The sequence below is a fragment of the Dromaius novaehollandiae genome, chromosome 3 (genome assembly GCF_036370855.1).
Source record: "Dromaius novaehollandiae isolate bDroNov1 chromosome 3, bDroNov1.hap1, whole genome shotgun sequence".
NCBI classification, from domain to species: domain Eukaryota; kingdom Metazoa; phylum Chordata; class Aves; order Casuariiformes; family Dromaiidae; genus Dromaius; species Dromaius novaehollandiae.
Window position 1 is genome coordinate 51135503 of NC_088100.1, and position 17058 is coordinate 51152560.

The window sequence follows — 17058 nt, forward strand, 5'->3', positions numbered from 1 at the left end:
ATTTAAGCTTGCTGCTACAGTATTATATTACAAGTTTGTTTTGATGTAATTAGAATGCTGTAAGATCCATTATCAAATAACATAAATTATTTTTAAGCTATGCCTTAAATGGATGAGAAAGGTGACTGATAACTATCCAAGGTCAGCTGTCACTAATACAGCCATCAAGTGCAATTCCAGCACATTCCAGCAACCTGATGCTGATTTGGAAGTAGAACAGTATCCTCAGTAAGAAGCACTATGTGCCATTTCAGTGGAAAAAAGGAAAGCGCTATTTCAGACTAATTGCAGCTTCTTGATAAAATACTTCTTTTGGAGCTCAATTTAATAGAGCAAATTCAAAAATAAGAATGAATACTGTACAGAAGACTACGCTCCAGAGAAACAGTAACACAGGGCTTGTACAACAGGAATCAGCAATTCTGTATGGGCTTTCAGTGCTGCACTGTAGCTAGAACTGTTAATTCAGTCATTGACTGTATAAAGTAATAGGTGTTTTTCTGGAAGGCATTATAATTCCAAACACATTAAGCAGCTCTAGGTTTCCTCTATTTCTATACAGCTTTTCTAGACAGCTATGCTGACTTTAAAAATAAATAAATATATATTTTGCAAAGTACAGGACAGTGTCCAAAGAGCAAATATAAACATGATGACAAAAGTTGCTATAATATCTTGCTCAACAAATTAAGTCTTTACATTCAAGTTAGCTGATGTGTGTTAAGTGGGAACAAAAAAATCGGATAGAAAAGAATCATTCCTGTGGTGTCAGCAATTTTGCTGAAGCTCAAGATAGCTAAACAAAAATCAATATCCACAGAAGTGCACAACAGCTAAGGGGTAAAAAGGCAGAAACCAGTGCTAGTATTTTTGCTATTTTGCTAAAATAGCTATTAAAATAAAGCTCATTTTAGTGTTACAATACTGAAGTTTTTGCAGATTTCCCATGATGTGGGACAGAGTTACATCAATACTACCAGGTGACACACTCATGCTTCATTCAGTAGTCACAGAAGTGTCACTAAGGTTACTTCACTCAGCACTAGTTATCATTTTAGTCACTGCATGACCACAGAACTGCACACCCTCTGTTCTCCTTTTCCAGGACACTCTGACAATTAACCCCTAGCAAATATCAGAGTCCAAACTCTTGTTGTCTTTCTTGTATAATCAAGAATGAAAGTAAGTTCAGAGCAATACCTTTTTCCTAAGGGTTAAGAATCTTAACATAAACAAACACTACATCATCAGGGCTGTAACTTCTGCCTTACAGGCTGAAGTCCAGTATTATAAACTTTGCTTTTGTGAAGAGGAGCATTGACCATTAAGACTTACTTGTTGTTGCAGGGGGAACAGGTAATATCTTGTTATGTTTTGGCTTTAAGGGGAGAACAGGGCTGAACTAACATGGAAAACGTGATCTAAGTAAGAAGTCATGTGGAGACAATTCTAAATCTCAATTAGTGTATTGTTCCATATACCAAATTAAAAGTTAATACTGTATTTAGAAGAGCTAGCTTAATTCTTCAAACCTTTTATTCTTTCTCTTTTTCCAGTGTTTCTTGATTATCACAGACAACATCCAGGAAGTTGGCAGATAGTCCCTCTGGGATTGCTCAAAGAGAAAGTTTACAAGTAAAAATCCATTTGACAGATTTTATTTATCAATTTGGTTTTGTGATTACAACTGTTTCAGTTTTCTTCCACTGAAGACAAAATACAAACTTCAACAGCGACACTTGCAAAGAACATTCATAAGATAACAGCTTGATACTTGCACAAGTTGGCTTCAAGAAAAAGCCAGGTAACTTGAAAAGTCACTACAGTTCAGTGCCTAAAATTGATTTAGGGGCAAATACAACTACAGATCTATAAGCTACCTTCCACTTCAGAACACAAGGCCAAGGAAAACTGCAAGTTCTTACTTCAGGTTATTTGCTAGTACACAGCACAGATTAGCCGATACTGCAATTTTGCAAAGGAGTTATTACTTTTTATAGTGAGGCAGCCAAGCACACGGTGAAGATGTATAACCCAGCCCCCACCCCCCAAACAAATCAAAAGGAAACAATCCTAGCCACAACTCTGTAAACTGGATTATATCTTGTTGGCAAGGCTACTGAGCAAGCTATGTGCAGTGCAGGCCCTCCAGAACAAGACTAAATTCAGGTACTACAAAGCTTGAAATTCTTTCAGATTGACATCTGTACACATCAGAGATCCTGGGTTTCCTAAAGTCTTGGAAAGTAGCAATTGCTGGCACCAAGAAAAAAATAGTAACTAAGGCAAGATACCCCTTATACCTTTTAAACAAATTTGAGGCAAAAGATTAAGCAATTTTAAGGCACTTTAAAAATTATTTTAATTTGCTTCATCAGCATACTTTATGAACTAAATCCGGATCAGCACAGCTCATGAGTAAGCATTTTAGCAACATTTTACAGAGCAACAACTTTACTGTGGCAATGTCTTTCATGCTGTGAAGCATCCTGTAGCATTTTTCTGCAAATTTCTCAGAAGATAGCCCTTTGAGACCCCCTGCAAATTATATACTAGAAATATAGTTTGCTTCACTGAGCTGAAGGAGAACTCTGTTACACTTTAGGAGAGTATTTTGCTCATTTCAAAGCACAGAACACAAGCTCATGGATATCTTTTTAAATGAATAAATGTAATAAAGTAATTCAGAGACAGGGAAAGGACAGATTAAGTGATTTCATAATAAGGCCAAGGATATACCATCTAATCCATACACTTGCTGGGAACTGGCTGCTCACTCTGCTGTTTATTAAACCTGAGCTGATTGTCTTAGTTCTGTTTAGAAAACAAGCTAATAAATTCAAAGATACAGTACTGGTGATTAAACTTATATTTTGTAGCAACTTCAGTTTTCTATGCAGCACAATAGAAATAATGCCATTCAAACTAGAACACAAGAAAGCAACAATGCAACTAAAGTGCACTTAGAATTTGCTTTATATTTAAGCTACACTGCCATGACTATTATTTGCATCAATGCTGCCATTTTGTTGTATTGGGTACCAAATTCTAGTCAAGTCAGAGCTAGAAAGATAGTGCTACAGATTTTCCTGAAATTGAAGATCAAGGGATATCAGTCACTCCACATCAAAGATAAGTATCAAGTGCTAAACCCACTACTTCTTTTATCTTTACTTCCATTTTTCCTATGGGCTTACTTTCACAGGTTCCCAAGTCAATCTACATTGGAGATGATGTACCTTTGCTGACACTCAGCATGGATGATCCAGCCAAGAAGTTAAAAAAAAAAAAAAAAAAAAAAAAAAAGTATCTGGCTGCATAGATTTCTTGAACCAGCTCACTTCAGGGTCACACAAATGTGATGCAAGGAAAGGGGCAAAAAACAACAACAAAAACAAATTAACCAACCAAAAAAACCCCTCACACTCTACAACACTTCCCCATCCACCCCCCAAAGGCCCTAGCAGTCCTGACTTGGATCAAATCAGCAAGCAGATCCTTTGAACTACACTCTATTACTCCATCAGCAAGCAGACACGTTGGAGGGTGGGAGGGTGACGAATACATAAATTAAGTGAATTTAAGAACCATTTGAAGAATAAAAACCTCCATTTCCCTAACACCAGTATTTCAAGTATATATGTATGTTGCTGCCTTTTTATGCAGGGAGTGAACTGTACTGACTCTTGTCATTTGTATTACACTTGGTCTTCGCAGGCCAGAACAGGTCAACAACTTATCTCTCCTGTTTATAGCTGTAGACTGCTGTACCATGCTCCCTCACCCTCAGAAATAAGATCAATAAGGTACCGTTGTTTAGTGTAGGATGTTTTGAAACTGGAATGCTTAAAGTCACTCATATTCCACTCTCCTATATAAAGCTAGTACCTAATAGGTTTTGTTTACCTTTGAGATAAGAGGGACACTTTTGCAGCCTATTAATTTTTAGTCTTTTAAGGCACTAATCTTCATTTCCCCCCTATGAAGATTATCCATACATCCCCTCTCCACCCTCAACATTAATTGGAAAGGACACAGGATTTTAGTTTGGAATGCAGTATTGTATCAAGCAACCTTTATCCTTGTATTAAAAAATGGGTTATTATTTTATTTCATTAAGACATTATCTACTTCTACAGATTCTGTTCACCTTTCTAGCAGTGTGCTGTAAGGGCCACAAGCTAGTAAAAAATGGTATTTCACTCCCTGAAGTCAGTCACCAGTAATTCACATCTTGATAAAACTGAAAGGATACTGCATCAAAGGTTGATTAAATTAGCCTCCACAATAAGTCACCATGAGATTGTCTACTCAAGACAGCGTTGCCACTGAATATAAGAATCTGTGAACGTCTACATTTGGCATATTGAAAAAGAGTCCCACAGCAGCAGCCACAAAAGAAAAATTAGACAGCCATTAGAACCCATGCAGCATATTGCAAGTAATCCCATTAGAGATTCATATCACCTCTTGCCAAGTATAATGTTGCAAAAATATTCTTTTAAAGTCTTCTTTTAGACATTTAAAGGATATTATGAACTGCTGTCTTCCATGAGCAACAGAAGATATTTTGGTTCAGTGAACTACAGGTGTTGGGCTACTAGTCCCTTATAAAGTGGCAGGTCCTAAAGCGTGTGGTAGTTTCGGTCTTTCGACTTGCAGAATTTGTACAGAAAGAAAATTACAGCCTGCAGACCCAGCACAAGGACAATTCCACCTATGAAACTTGCAGCATCAAATGTAGATTTGCGTGGAGAAGGTGCAGGAGTCACAGTAGCACTTGTACCTGTTAAACACCACATTACAGTTCATGAGTGGACAACACTTAAAATAATTTTACACAGATTTTAGTATTTGCTTCCTTGCATTAAGTCTACTCAGACAAAACAGTCAAACACCAAGAAGAAACTAGAAATAATCAGAAATGACATGTCAACAGCTGCATTTAGATTAGCAATACCAAATTTGAAATTCTGATTAGGCACTGTTCATACAAAGCTAGAGATATTTATAGCCAAACTGCTTTGGATCTCAAAACTGAACGAGTCTCAGCTGGACAATATTTGTACTTCAAAAAGCCAAAGCTTCCCTCCTTTAAATAGAAATATATTACTGATATGCTCACAGTCAAAACGCATCTTCCATTCTTTGTTGCTTGCTCCCATTTTTTTTTTGCTTAAATTCACATTAAATAATTATCTTCCATCTGTTGTACTTTGCCCCAAGAGTTATGCTTAAAGAAATTAGCTGAAGCCTCAACAGATAGGAATCTAGAAGTAACAGACATCTGCTGATGGCTAGTTTTAAAAAGCTTCACTTCATGAGAGCTTTTCATGTAGTGGAATACTTAGGACTGAATCTGAAATTAAATACATCAACTCATTCCCACCACTGTAGTCCAATGTAATTTTTAAGGCATCCCGTTATTATGCTGCAAGTCAAAAACAAAGACAAAACAACCCTTCCCAACAAAAGGTCCGACAGCTGAGTTAATAAGTCAGTTGTAGCCATGCTATTAAAAGTAGCCAATTGATTTAGTTTGACCAATATGTTTCTGACATTTAACATTGCACAAGTTACCCCTCATTCTAAGAATTTACCTGGTATACTGGTTGTTTTGGTGGTTGAAGAACTGGCAGTTGTAGACAGAGGAGCATGTGTAGTTGCATTAGTGACGTTAGCTGTTTGAGAGAAAACTTAAATTCAGATAGTATGTACACACCATGAGCTTCCAAGAGCAAAGTTCACAAGCATTTAGGTTCTTATATAAATGATTTGTCTTTTTGTGCTCCAACAAGGATAAGCTTTGACTTCAGACTGCCCCCACACAATTTATATGTTCAGCTGCATGGCATTAAGCCAAGTTTCTGCAAAAAGGATTTTTTTTTTTTAATTTACAACCTGACCATACCATTCTCATCCAAGTATTTCAAGGCTCTCCACAGATCAGACAGTAATTCTTCACTTGGACAAAAAATACTTTTCCTTCAAACATCAATGTAAATGCTGATACTGGAATAAGAATCAAGACAGCTGCTTCCATAAAAGACAACCGAGAATCTGTATCAAGGCAGAGGACTTTTATTACGAGGCATTTAGAATCAGTTTATATTGTACTAAACAAGTACTTAAATACAATATCTCTAAACAGCAGATGAATACTCCCTGTATACCATAACTTTCTGAAAATCATTAACCGCCAGTGACATTATTCGAATATGAGAACAGTCAAGTGCAGCTAGAATATCTCTTAAAAGTCCTCCAGTTATCAACACTGAACTCTGGATCTCTGTCTTTTTTTTTTTTTTTTTAACAGAAGATTAATTTTACTAAAAATTAAGTATCCCACTATATAGCTGTGACAAGCACCAATGTTTGTAAGTGTACTCAAAGCTAAGTGTCAGCCTACTGTACAGCGGGCTTTTGGGAGCCAGTCAAGTTCTGCATCTTGCTACCTCCCAGCTCCCTTGAGCTGGGGATGCTTTCAAAGAAGAGGTTTTCAGGACTTCGCTGTTAAGATGACAGCACGTGTAAAAACAGAAATTTTAGGACTGGGCAACATACAAGTCAAACTCATTAGCCATTTCCACTAGTCATGAATTGTTATCTAATTCAAACAGCTATCACTGAGCCACTTTATAGTTATTTGAATCTGAAGGAAAAAAAGTTAATGCACAAACTACTGCTTCCAAACCTTGGAACTATTTATGTATTCCACACCTCACATGTTAGTAGTCGCTTCACTACAGTGGTCTGTGAAAAGGCCCTTGTCCTTTATTTATTCACCAGTTCCTGGTTCATTGCCATTCTATATGAATGGCATTCGTATAGAATTTTCCATAATCATTTCCACATCCTCCATTTCATATTCCATATGAACGGAGGCTAGCGAAAGTAATCCTAGCAACATATATTGCATTATAACCCACACTACACTTCCAAGTTCAAGCAGTTGTTTACAAAGGGATCTCACGCATCCAGTCATCTGGGTCTTTTTGTATTACCTATAGTAGTATGAGCCGTAGTAGCATTGGTAGAGGCTGTAGTAGCATTGGTAGAGGCTGTAGTAGCATTGGTAGAGGCTGTAGTAGCATTGGTAGAGGCTGTAGTAGCATTGGTAGAAAGATCAGTTGTCGGAGCTATGAAAGAATAAAAGATTATGCTTAAAAACACTAATGACAATATTTAACTCCAAGAAACAGCAGCAGGCTGAATTTTAGGTACCCTTACACATGGCACTGAATTCCAGCATACTGCTGTTTTGAAATTACAAAACAGCTGAATGTTCAATTTGCCACAGGAAGAGCAGAAGTTACATGAGCAAATATATAAAAAAAGCTTGTCACAGACAGGACAATTGAGGCAGTGCTCAACTTCATAGTGCAAATTTGAATAAAACAAACATCCTAGCTTACTAATGCAAAATCAGTTTCCTCAAGGCAAACTGGAGGGAGAATGGTGCTATGTATTGAGTATAGTCTGCCCAAGTTTTACAAAATAGGAAACCAGGTATTTAGTACTGCTCCCGAACCTAACTGCAACTAAAAGTGACCCTGACATAGAAACTAGAAACCAGAGTGGTTAAACAGCTGAAGCAGCATGTGGAAAACCAAGACAGCTAATCTTTCAAAGATTAGCTAAAAGCTCTCCATTCTGAGAGCCGCTGCTGGTACAGGTACTCTCAGAAGCCTTAGGCTTCAGCAAGTGCTGTAAGAAACTGCTACACCTTTTAAAACCAATTGTATTAACCGAGTTAATCACACTGCTTAATCATACCACGAATGCTGACAACTCAGCAAGCTTCCTGCTGAAATACCATTATGTCCAGAAGCCTTTAGAGCTCTGTGCCATGTAAGTGTGATTATTTAGATCTTGAAGCAATCCCACATGGTGGGAAACCTGAACAAATTGACTCTACACAGAGCCAGGTTGGACCTATCACAATCTACCCTGTCATGGATCCCACAGGCAACAAGTCAGCTTAAGGCTGACTTCACACTTGGGGACTGACATGGAGAAGCATTATGGTGAGCTGAAATGCTGTCATGGTAAGACTGTTCATTGCTAACTCATCTGGACAAAGCTAAGCCAGATGTTACACACCATGATACGGGCTATGTCACAAAAATCACACTATTCAGGGTATTCCAGTTTCCAAATACCTTGGATAGCAGAGAGCTGATAAGGTATACAGATTCCTCTGACATCAAACAAAATCTTCTATTAAGGTGCCAATTAAGCCTCCACGAATATGCAGAAGCTAAACAACACAACAACCTCACAGTCTCACTGCAAGTTTAGCAGAAACAGATTGGAGAAGTTTATTCTTAGATGTAGAACAAGGTATTGTAACAGCATGCTATTTCTGGAAAGTACTGAAAAAAATCGGAAATTTGTAATTTCATGCTGATTTTGACTCTAGATTAAAAGATGGTTGTTACAATTCTAGAAACAACACAGAAGTCCAAGTGAAGCAGAATTACTTCTGACTTGCTTCCACCACAAGATAGCTCATACCAGTGCGCAAACTTCATCTCTGTTGGGAAGCCACTCTATTCGAACAGCACTGTTGAACTAATCAGGACAAGAGCAATAAGACTCTGCATTTACTATTCTGCATCTTAAAAACCAGACAATCCTATTTTAAGACCACCCATTTCTAGGCAGCTTTCAGAAAAAGTAAAATTTGTGGGCTTTTGCACAAGTCAAATTTAAGATTTAATCTTAACTATTTAACAAATCTGATTTGCACATCAAGCCCAAGTTTATGAGAAGAGTAAAGTAGATATGCAACTGAGAATGTGCCTAGCATGAAGGTTTTACTTTATGTTGCTTTATAAGCCAGACCCTGCATTTCAGGTCTGCATAAACAGCTGTGCTAGTTAACAATTAAAACTGGAAGGTTCATAAGTTTTCCATTTATTACATCTCAGATGAAGCAGTGGACTTAACATGTGAAACTCCTTTTGTTGAGTATGAAGCTCCCTATCTTTAGGATACTGGCAAGTTCCTTGTCACCTTTAAAGTACTCAACAGGATACGTTGCATCTAACTAGGAACTGTCACCGTTTAGACGAAGAAACCAAGGTGATAGCCAAATAAACATGACGTCTATTAAAACACGTTGGACTTCCTGAAACAGCAACAGTAAGTGGTTACTGAATGCACAATAAAATTGTGTATTTTATTATCACATACCACAGGTTTAAGCTGGAAGGAAAAGTCTTATCTACATACTTGTATATGCTTATGTAAGTTGCACAAGATATATTAACAGAGGACAACAAATTAAGACTGAGTTGCAAACAACTGTTTTACTTTAAACAACTTGGAAGGACCTAAAAAGCTTCATATACAAATGCACGTAAAGGAAAATAGAAAAGAAATCAATCTATTTCTATTTTAATCACAGTAGGAGCCAGCAACTTAACCAGCCCAATATGATATTGCTTTTCAATGTTAATCTCAGCCAAATGTTGCCTTAAAACCACAATGTCAACAAATCCAATATCTGGGTCAAATAAATTCTCCCAGTCTACAGTTTTACTGTATTACTTTCGAATAAGACTTATTCATACAGCCATCACACTAAAAACAAACAAACAAACAAAAACCCCACCCTGCACACAAACCACCCACTCTTTGCAACACACACATTCGCCAGCACATTTCACATAATATCCACCTACTCCAGGCACCAATGGATGACCTTTCATTTTTCTCCACTCTGCTCCCTAGTGAAGGGAACCAGGCTAGTCACAGATCCTTGGCAATGAACATGGTAATTCACTTCTCAAGATAACAACTAGAAATGAGTTAACTCTCTAACTTCAGTATTCTGGCAATCTGGATTAAACATGAATTCAGCAGCCTTTCTGTTGGATAAGGCTGGCTCAGGCTTATCAGGAAGTAAAGTACATCACCTGTACATAACCTAAAAATATTAGTGCCCACTTCTCCACTTGCAAGAAATGTTGAAAGATATAACGAGATCTTTACCAGTTCATATCAGTGAGGTATAACAACAGTCTTGCCCTGTTCCCTTCAGAAAGATGGTACTTAAGCCACTTCAGTAGTGATATGACAGTTTCTGGACAACGGATCTCAGAGACAGTCATTTATTCTTCTGGGTATATATCTGACCAGTGATAATAGCCTGCACAATGTTGAAAAATTAATGTTCATTTTTCAGAAATGGAAACTCCTCATTGATATACAGACAATTTAGCACGGTACATCTGTGGAGACAGGGGAGGACAGTCTAATACCAGTTGCAGCTAATACCAGGTGCATTAAGATTTTCAGTTCACTTTCAAAACAGTTTTCCCAGACTAGCATAAGGGAAGAACAGATCTGCAAGAGTTAAAGGACCAGAACGCATTTGTATCATCACAAAATATTTCAAGGAGGAGCTGTCAACAAATTCAGCTTCACAATCAGCAGCAGGACGTCATATGCTCTCCCAGCGCTATTCCTGCTATGAAAGGCTATCTTAAAATCTTTATATGGAATTACAGCAAGCTGCCCAGCTTCAGCAGACGAGATGCCTGCTCTCCACTGGAAAGTATTTGGGTACCACAAACGCAGCTCTTGAAGTAGGCAAGCTCACATTCTGCTCCCCAGATAAATCTGTTAAGTGTATTAGCTGTGACTGTGAATTCAGATACTCCCCCTACTCTTAAGGGGGGAACCTGAAAGACTTTAACAGAATCTGTCCTGCTGAACCAACACTGCCCTCTTCTGCTCTGACAGTGAGGTTGTTAACCTTCGATTTCCAGCAGTCCTCAAGCAGTTCACGGATCCAATCTGCTGCCTGTATTGGCCTACATCATGTCATCGCCAGTGGGAAACAAAAGGAAATAACCTAGAAGGGCCTTGCGAAGCCTGCATTACTGGATAGCTTCGCACTAAACTACGCCCAGCACCGCTATGAAATGCAGCCAAAAACATTAACGTACTTCTAGAACAACTTCTTTCCTTTACATTTGGGGCGTACTACACACTTTGTGGTTCTTGATCGTTTGAAAATTTCAGTATACAGCTCAAAACCAGGAACATTAAACAAGCCCACACGAGGAACAGTGAGGCTAAGGTCTGGATAAAGAATAACTACCAGCAGCAGCAGCGTAATGCTGGTTGCGTAAGTGACTACCCCAACTTGAACTGTACGAAGTTTGCACGGAACAAGCGTGCTGCATGCATTTTACTGGAAGCAAAGCTACCAGCTACTAAGACTTTGCTGCACCTGAAGCAGCTCAAATTGCGCTAGCCCATTTCACACCACAACACCCATATATTTCACAGTTGGCGGGGGGGGGGGGGGGAAAGGCGAGAGTGACGAGAAAAGCGGGCAGAAAGCTCCGCAGGCTGCGGCAAGGCGCCGAGCGCAGAGGTGGCTTCAGCGCGGCGGAGGCGGGCGGCAGCGGGGCGGCCCCGCCGCCGCCGGGGGATCGCGGAGAGCGGCCGCAGGGGGCTGTGGGCCGGAGTAAGGCAGCGGCCAGGCCGGTGCGCGGGGCCGCCCCGCTCCCCCTCCGCCGGGCAACGGGCGGGGCGCGAGCGCGCGGCGCGGGGGAGGGGCTGCCCCGTCAGCAACCGCCGCGGAGGGGCGGGGGGGGCAGCGCGAGGCACTCACCAACGGTCGAAAGGGGGGCGCCCGCCCCACCGCTCGTCGCGAGCACCGTCGCCGTCGCCGTCACCGTCGCCGCCGCCAAGCCGCAGAGCGCGGCCAGGCAGAGAGCAGTCACCGGGAGCGCGGGCATCCGGCCCATGGCGGCGGCGCTGGGGCAAGTGGGTGGCGGCTGCCGCTCAGTCGGCGCGTCCCTCCGCTTCGCCTCGCTCCCCTCCCGCTAGGTCCGCGCACCCGCCGCGCCGCCCCGCCAGGTCACGTGAGCGGGCGGCCCCTCGCAGCCCTCGCCCCGGCGGCGCCGCCTCGAGGCTGGCCCCACCCCCCCGCGCGGGGCTGGCCGGCGGGACAGGGACGGTGACGTGATACTCCTCCCTCCCTCCCCCCCCCCGTGTAATGCAACAATCCCGACTCTGGGCCGGGGGTGGGGGGGGTATGGACACGCGTTGCCTCCTCACGTGACCCCGCCGCCCGGCAGGAGCGTGTCCTCCGCGTCACGTGGCCACGACTCCCTCCTCCCTCTCCCTCCGGAGGCACCGCCCCCTCCGCCCGGTCCGCAGGGCGGCGGCCGCTCATTGGCTCGGGGAGAGGCGGCGCGCGGTGACGTGGCGGCGCGGGGACCGGCCGTTGCCCGTCGCTGTCTGTGGGAAGGGGGTGCGTGGCGGAGGCGGGTTCTTGTTTAAAATTAACGGGTGGAGAGAGGCGTCCGAACGAGACGTGCTGGCTTCCTTTGGTGTCGGTGTGCTGAGGGGCTCTCTCCCTTCCCCGGGACCTTTAGTGGGAGTCTAGCGCCCGCCTCTAGTGCGCCCTGGCAGTGGGGGGTGGGGGTGACTCGTGTGAGGACAGGAGCTCCCAGGCCAAAGCGAATTCATGGCAAACAGTAGTGCCGTCCCTGTGGTGCTTAGGCCTCGCTGCCTCGATTTGTATGGTGCCCAAGGCTGCTTTGTAGTCTGCCTCTCACAGGTCTGTAACCCTTCACCTAAGCTGTGGTGAGTTTTTCTGAAGTTGCTGTGGTGGTGTTACTGCTGTGCTCTTTATACTGCTCTCATAGCACCTCATGCACCTGCTGTTGTGCACCTGCAAACTCCAAAACTATTTGTTTTGCTGGATTTCTCCTGCAAAGTGATTGCCACGGGTATGGGATTGACTTCCTCCCCTGCTCCCCCCCCCCCTTTTTTCTACTTGTTATTTTGAGGCTTTTAGTTTTTATTTGAAGAACAAGGCTTAGTGAATAACATAGTAGATAATAGTTGTTTAAATAAATATTACCCCCAAATAATCATGCATGAAGCTTAACAGTCAGCATGCAGCACTTGTACCTGGTCCAGCTGTGCTCCAGTCAGTGTTAACAGCATCAGAAATGGGAACAACTAATAGGGAGTTTGAGTAGGTCCCTGATGGAAAGTCTGTCAGACTAGCGGGGAAACATGGCAAAAAAATTCATCTCGTTATTGTCATTTCCAGCTACGCAGGAGAGAGTGCCCAGAGAAGGATGTGTCTGTGGATCCAACTTCTTTTCTCTGCTAGTCATTGAGGAGAATTTTCCTTTGCCTTTTTTTCCCCTCTTTCCCTCTTTTGTTTCTCCTCTAAGGTAACTCGAGTCAATATACGCCATCTGCAGTGGAGCCTGCAAACAAAAGTTTGTGCATGTAAAGCTGCTTCAATATCCTTTGTTCAGTGTCAGCATAGGCAAATGTTGGGAACCAAATGCCAAGTGATGCTCGCTGACTTGTGCCATTTTGTCATAAAGGAGGGCCAAGCTAGAGCTATAAAGTAAGTTTTAATATTTCTGGTTTGAGAAAGATACCATCAGAATGAAAGGATGTGTGAATGAGAAAAATTGACCATTGGGAAAATTCTCTCCTTAGCATGGAGCTGGACTTGGGCAGTGAATAGGAGGAAGCTGCCAGAGATATCTCTAGCTTAATCTTCTGTTTTACTTTCTTGCCTGAAGGTATTATATTACCAATGCAACATCAGAAAGTTTAAGGCACGTTACAATGTGAGCTCAATAATGATCTGCTGGGCTGCTTGATAATATATGATTTGGGCATAAAGCTTTCTGTCAAAGCTCTGTAATGTCATATATTCCCAGAATCAAAGAATGGTTGAGGTTGGAAGGGACTTCTAGGGATCATCTAGTCCAGCCCCCTGCTCAAGCAGGGTCACTGAAAGCAGGTTGCACAGGACCCCGTCCAGATGACTTTTGTATATCTCTGAAGATGGAGACTTGACAGCCTCTCTGGGCAACCTGTTGTAATGCTTCTGCTGGAGTGTAGCGTGCAGAATGGCTAAAGCTTAGCCTGCGTACAAGGGAGTCTTACAATGAAAGTAGAAAAAAAAAAAAAAGAAAAAAAAAAAGAAAAAAGCAAAGAAAAGTGCAGAGAAAGTAAATGTTGTGATATAAACAGACACCTCTTAGAAGTTATAGTGAAATATTGGCATGAAATAGCATGAAAAAAGTAGTATGAAACTTTGAAATAGTAGCATGTAAAATAAATAGAGGAGCAGCATAAATAGATCCTGCTTAACCAAAATTGAAGTGGGCATTGTTCTGGAAGTTTCTTACTGCTTCCACTTATCCTTCAAGGGCATATGCATGCAGGGATGTTTATGTCCTTCTGGGACGAGAACCCAGGATTCCTTACTGGGATCAGAGCTTGATTCACAGGATGTCCTGTCAGGTCACCAGATGTAAGACATTATTTGAACTTAGGTATTCCTTTTTGCAATTCTTGTGGGTTATCATAACAAGTATATTGTGAGCATTCTCAGCAATTAATACAATGTTTTGTTTTGTGAGGGACTGACTGCAGATATGCTGGATGCAGGCTTAACATGAACAATCATAGTTGCTGCAATCTAGGTAACTTTGGTTATCCTGGTGCAACATGAAAACGGCCTTTTTAGAATGAAAACAAATAGGGTATATGGTAAATGAAAATGATAAAAGACAAGACTCCGAACAGCATACATATGTATGGAAAAACACAGAGAAGATGAAGTAGACAATACAATACAAACAGAGCTAAGATTACCAGCAGGGCAAGAATTACAGCTACAGCTTGTCTCCACAAGCAAGTGAAAACGTGTCTATCATGTAATACTGGGGGCTGGTGGGAATCCAAGTGTATGATAAATATGGTTTGTCTGTTTTTTCTTAAAGTCAGCATCTCAGGAGTTTGTTGAGGAATACAGTCAGCAGGATCATGGCAGTTCTGGTTGTTGTTGTTGAATTTAAAACATCAGATTCATCACTGTATTCATTTTTCATTGCACTGTTATACACTTAGTGGTTAGTGAGGCATTTACCTCTGTTTTCAATGTCGGAAGATTTCCTATAAGGAATTCCAAGCACTGCATTATTGGAAATTTATGTAAAGTACTTGGCAAATACAGATAAAAACTAAGGGTCTGCAGATATCCATTTTAGGGAAGCACTTTTTAAATGAAAATGCCCAGGAATCTCAATGCATTGATGCTGGGAAAGATGGAATAACTGAGCTTTTGAAGAGGTTGTGGAGTAACATACTGCAAAGTCTGGGAGGGTGGTAATGAACAAGAAATTTTTAGTAGATAATCTGAAAGGAACTTATCGTTTTGGTTCCATTTATAAACATTTGTATTCCTTTTCAAAATTACCATTTCACCTGTGTGGAAAGAGAAGTGCCTGTGAAGTGTAAATACCTCATGGGTGGCTAACAAGGAAAACATGCTGTCCTAAGTGGTTTCTGGGTGTTTCATGCTCTTACATAATGATGCATGATTGGATTCTGGTGTGCAAAATGATCCTTCCCATTCATAACCCTTGTAATCTTTCAAAAATAACGTTAATACATTGATTCCTGTGTTCAGAGCTTTGTAACCTTAGTTAATCCTTGCATTGTGAGACAGCTGTGACATCAAACCTGCTGTAGAGGTGTGTCTGATCAGGGCTGGATGCAGCCCCAAGGCACGTATGGGGGTTGTGTGTGCCATGCTGTACATCGTTTATGTGTGCATTTAAGGTTCTCACATGTCTGTCCCCAGCAGAAATTCCAGGTGAGGATATTGGCATCTGCTCTGTACAACCCACTTGCCCAAGGTCCACGTCCAGGACTCGGGATGTCCAGCTACTAGTCCAGCCAGGTCGCTGCATGTCCCAAAATCCCAGGGTTATGCATAACACCCCTGGTTGCTGGTGGGTGCATATAGGCTACTGCCCCACTTGCACAGGTGGAGCCGCACATGTGCACACCCCACCACATGGCCACACATGCATCACGGTTTGAGCAGCACTCCCACCCTCCACTCACACAAGCCACCGTGTGTGCCTCTGCTCCCAGGAGAGGGCGGCAGGTGTCATCTGCAGCCCCTTTATCCAGCTCACAGGACAGGAGCTGGACATTTCTATGCAACCTCACGGAGCAGCACCCTCAAGTGTGCATGTCTGAGTCCCACCAAGTAGCTTTCAAATCATGAGTTTACAAATGGTTCACAGCTGTCCATGGAGCCATGCTAAATAGTAATATTTATGAGCTTCTGATGTGATGTGGGGGAAACACTGTGAATGGGCACAGGCTCCTTGATGCAAGAAGTTAGGAAATTACAGGCTCACAATCCAAGGACAAGCTTGAGACTATGCAGAAAGAGAAAATTTTGAATTAGTACCTTAATTATGAAAGGAGAAATGCTAGAGGGAAGCAATGGAAATTTGAAAGAAGTGTGAGGTGTTGTGACAGAGCAGACCAAGATCAACATATTTATAAAACATAGTGTGTGTTTTGTACACACCAGCTAGTATTCTTCAGTGAAAGTGTCTAATTCCTGGGGGAGGAGGGGACCCTCAAGCAAAGATGACACTATTCTTTAATAGGTTTTTAGGTCAAATGCCATTTGACAAACTAACATGCAGTTTCTTGGTGGACAAGCAGCTGGACCAGGTAAGCTAATGGCCTTTTCCTGTAGCTTACACACCTAGGCCCCTGCTTTTGGAAAAAGGTGTATCAGTATCAAATAGTGATAGGCAACAAATAATAAATAGTTAGAGACCAGATGTATAATGTCTTTTGTTGAAAATACAGCAGGGAGATAATCAGGGATAGGAAATTACAGGGAAGTGTCTTACACTGAGCTTCCCCAGTATCTTCCTGTTAGCGTTGGGTGAATTCACCTCACGATGGAAGAGGAGGCATGATCCGCTTCAACACTGTGGCTCTGTGGTGGTCTCAGTAGACTTGCAGCTGGCCAAGGCAGACATCCTCTGCCCCTAACCTGTCATTCAGTCCCTTGGCAGACCTTGCCTCTGGTCCGTGTAGCTCCACGCTGCAGGGACTATCCTGCAGGCCTGGGATGTTCAGAGGTTTCTAGTCTGAGAGATAACCAACCTCCTAAAAAGATTTACTGATCCTGGGCAGGTTTCTCCACTGTGCTGTCCTGTTCTTCTGCACCTTTTT

The 17058-nt window shown here is 42.0% G+C and overlaps 1 protein-coding gene across 1 annotated transcript; it reads right to left on the reverse strand.

Annotated features, from left to right (window-relative positions):
* Window positions 1-1642: 1642 nt before the first annotated feature.
* CD164 (CD164 molecule) lies at window positions 1643-11925 on the reverse strand. The gene is made up of 4 exons (XM_026119929.2): window positions 11633-11925; window positions 7005-7139; window positions 5601-5681; window positions 1643-4786 (listed from the first exon to the last, which is right to left on the reverse strand). Exons 1-4 carry the CDS (start codon window positions 11766-11768, stop codon window positions 4626-4628), a joined length of 513 nt encoding a protein of 170 aa, XP_025975714.1. The 5' UTR covers window positions 11769-11925; the 3' UTR covers window positions 1643-4625.
* Window positions 11926-17058: the final 5133 nt, after the last annotated feature.

Excerpts from the sequence above, each read along its gene's own strand:
- CD164 (XM_026119929.2), bottom strand. The coding sequence starts at position 11,768 with ATGGGCCGGATGCCCGCGCTCCCGGTGACTGCTCTCTGCCTGGCCGCG. Across the intron at positions 5,682-7,004 it reads TACGGCTCATACTACTATAG|CTAACGTCACTAATGCAACT; the intron begins GTAATACAAAAA and ends TCTCTCAAACAG. Across the intron at positions 4,787-5,600 it reads CAAAACAACCAGTATACCAG|GTACAAGTGCTACTGTGACT; the intron begins GTAAATTCTTAG and ends GGTGTTTAACAG.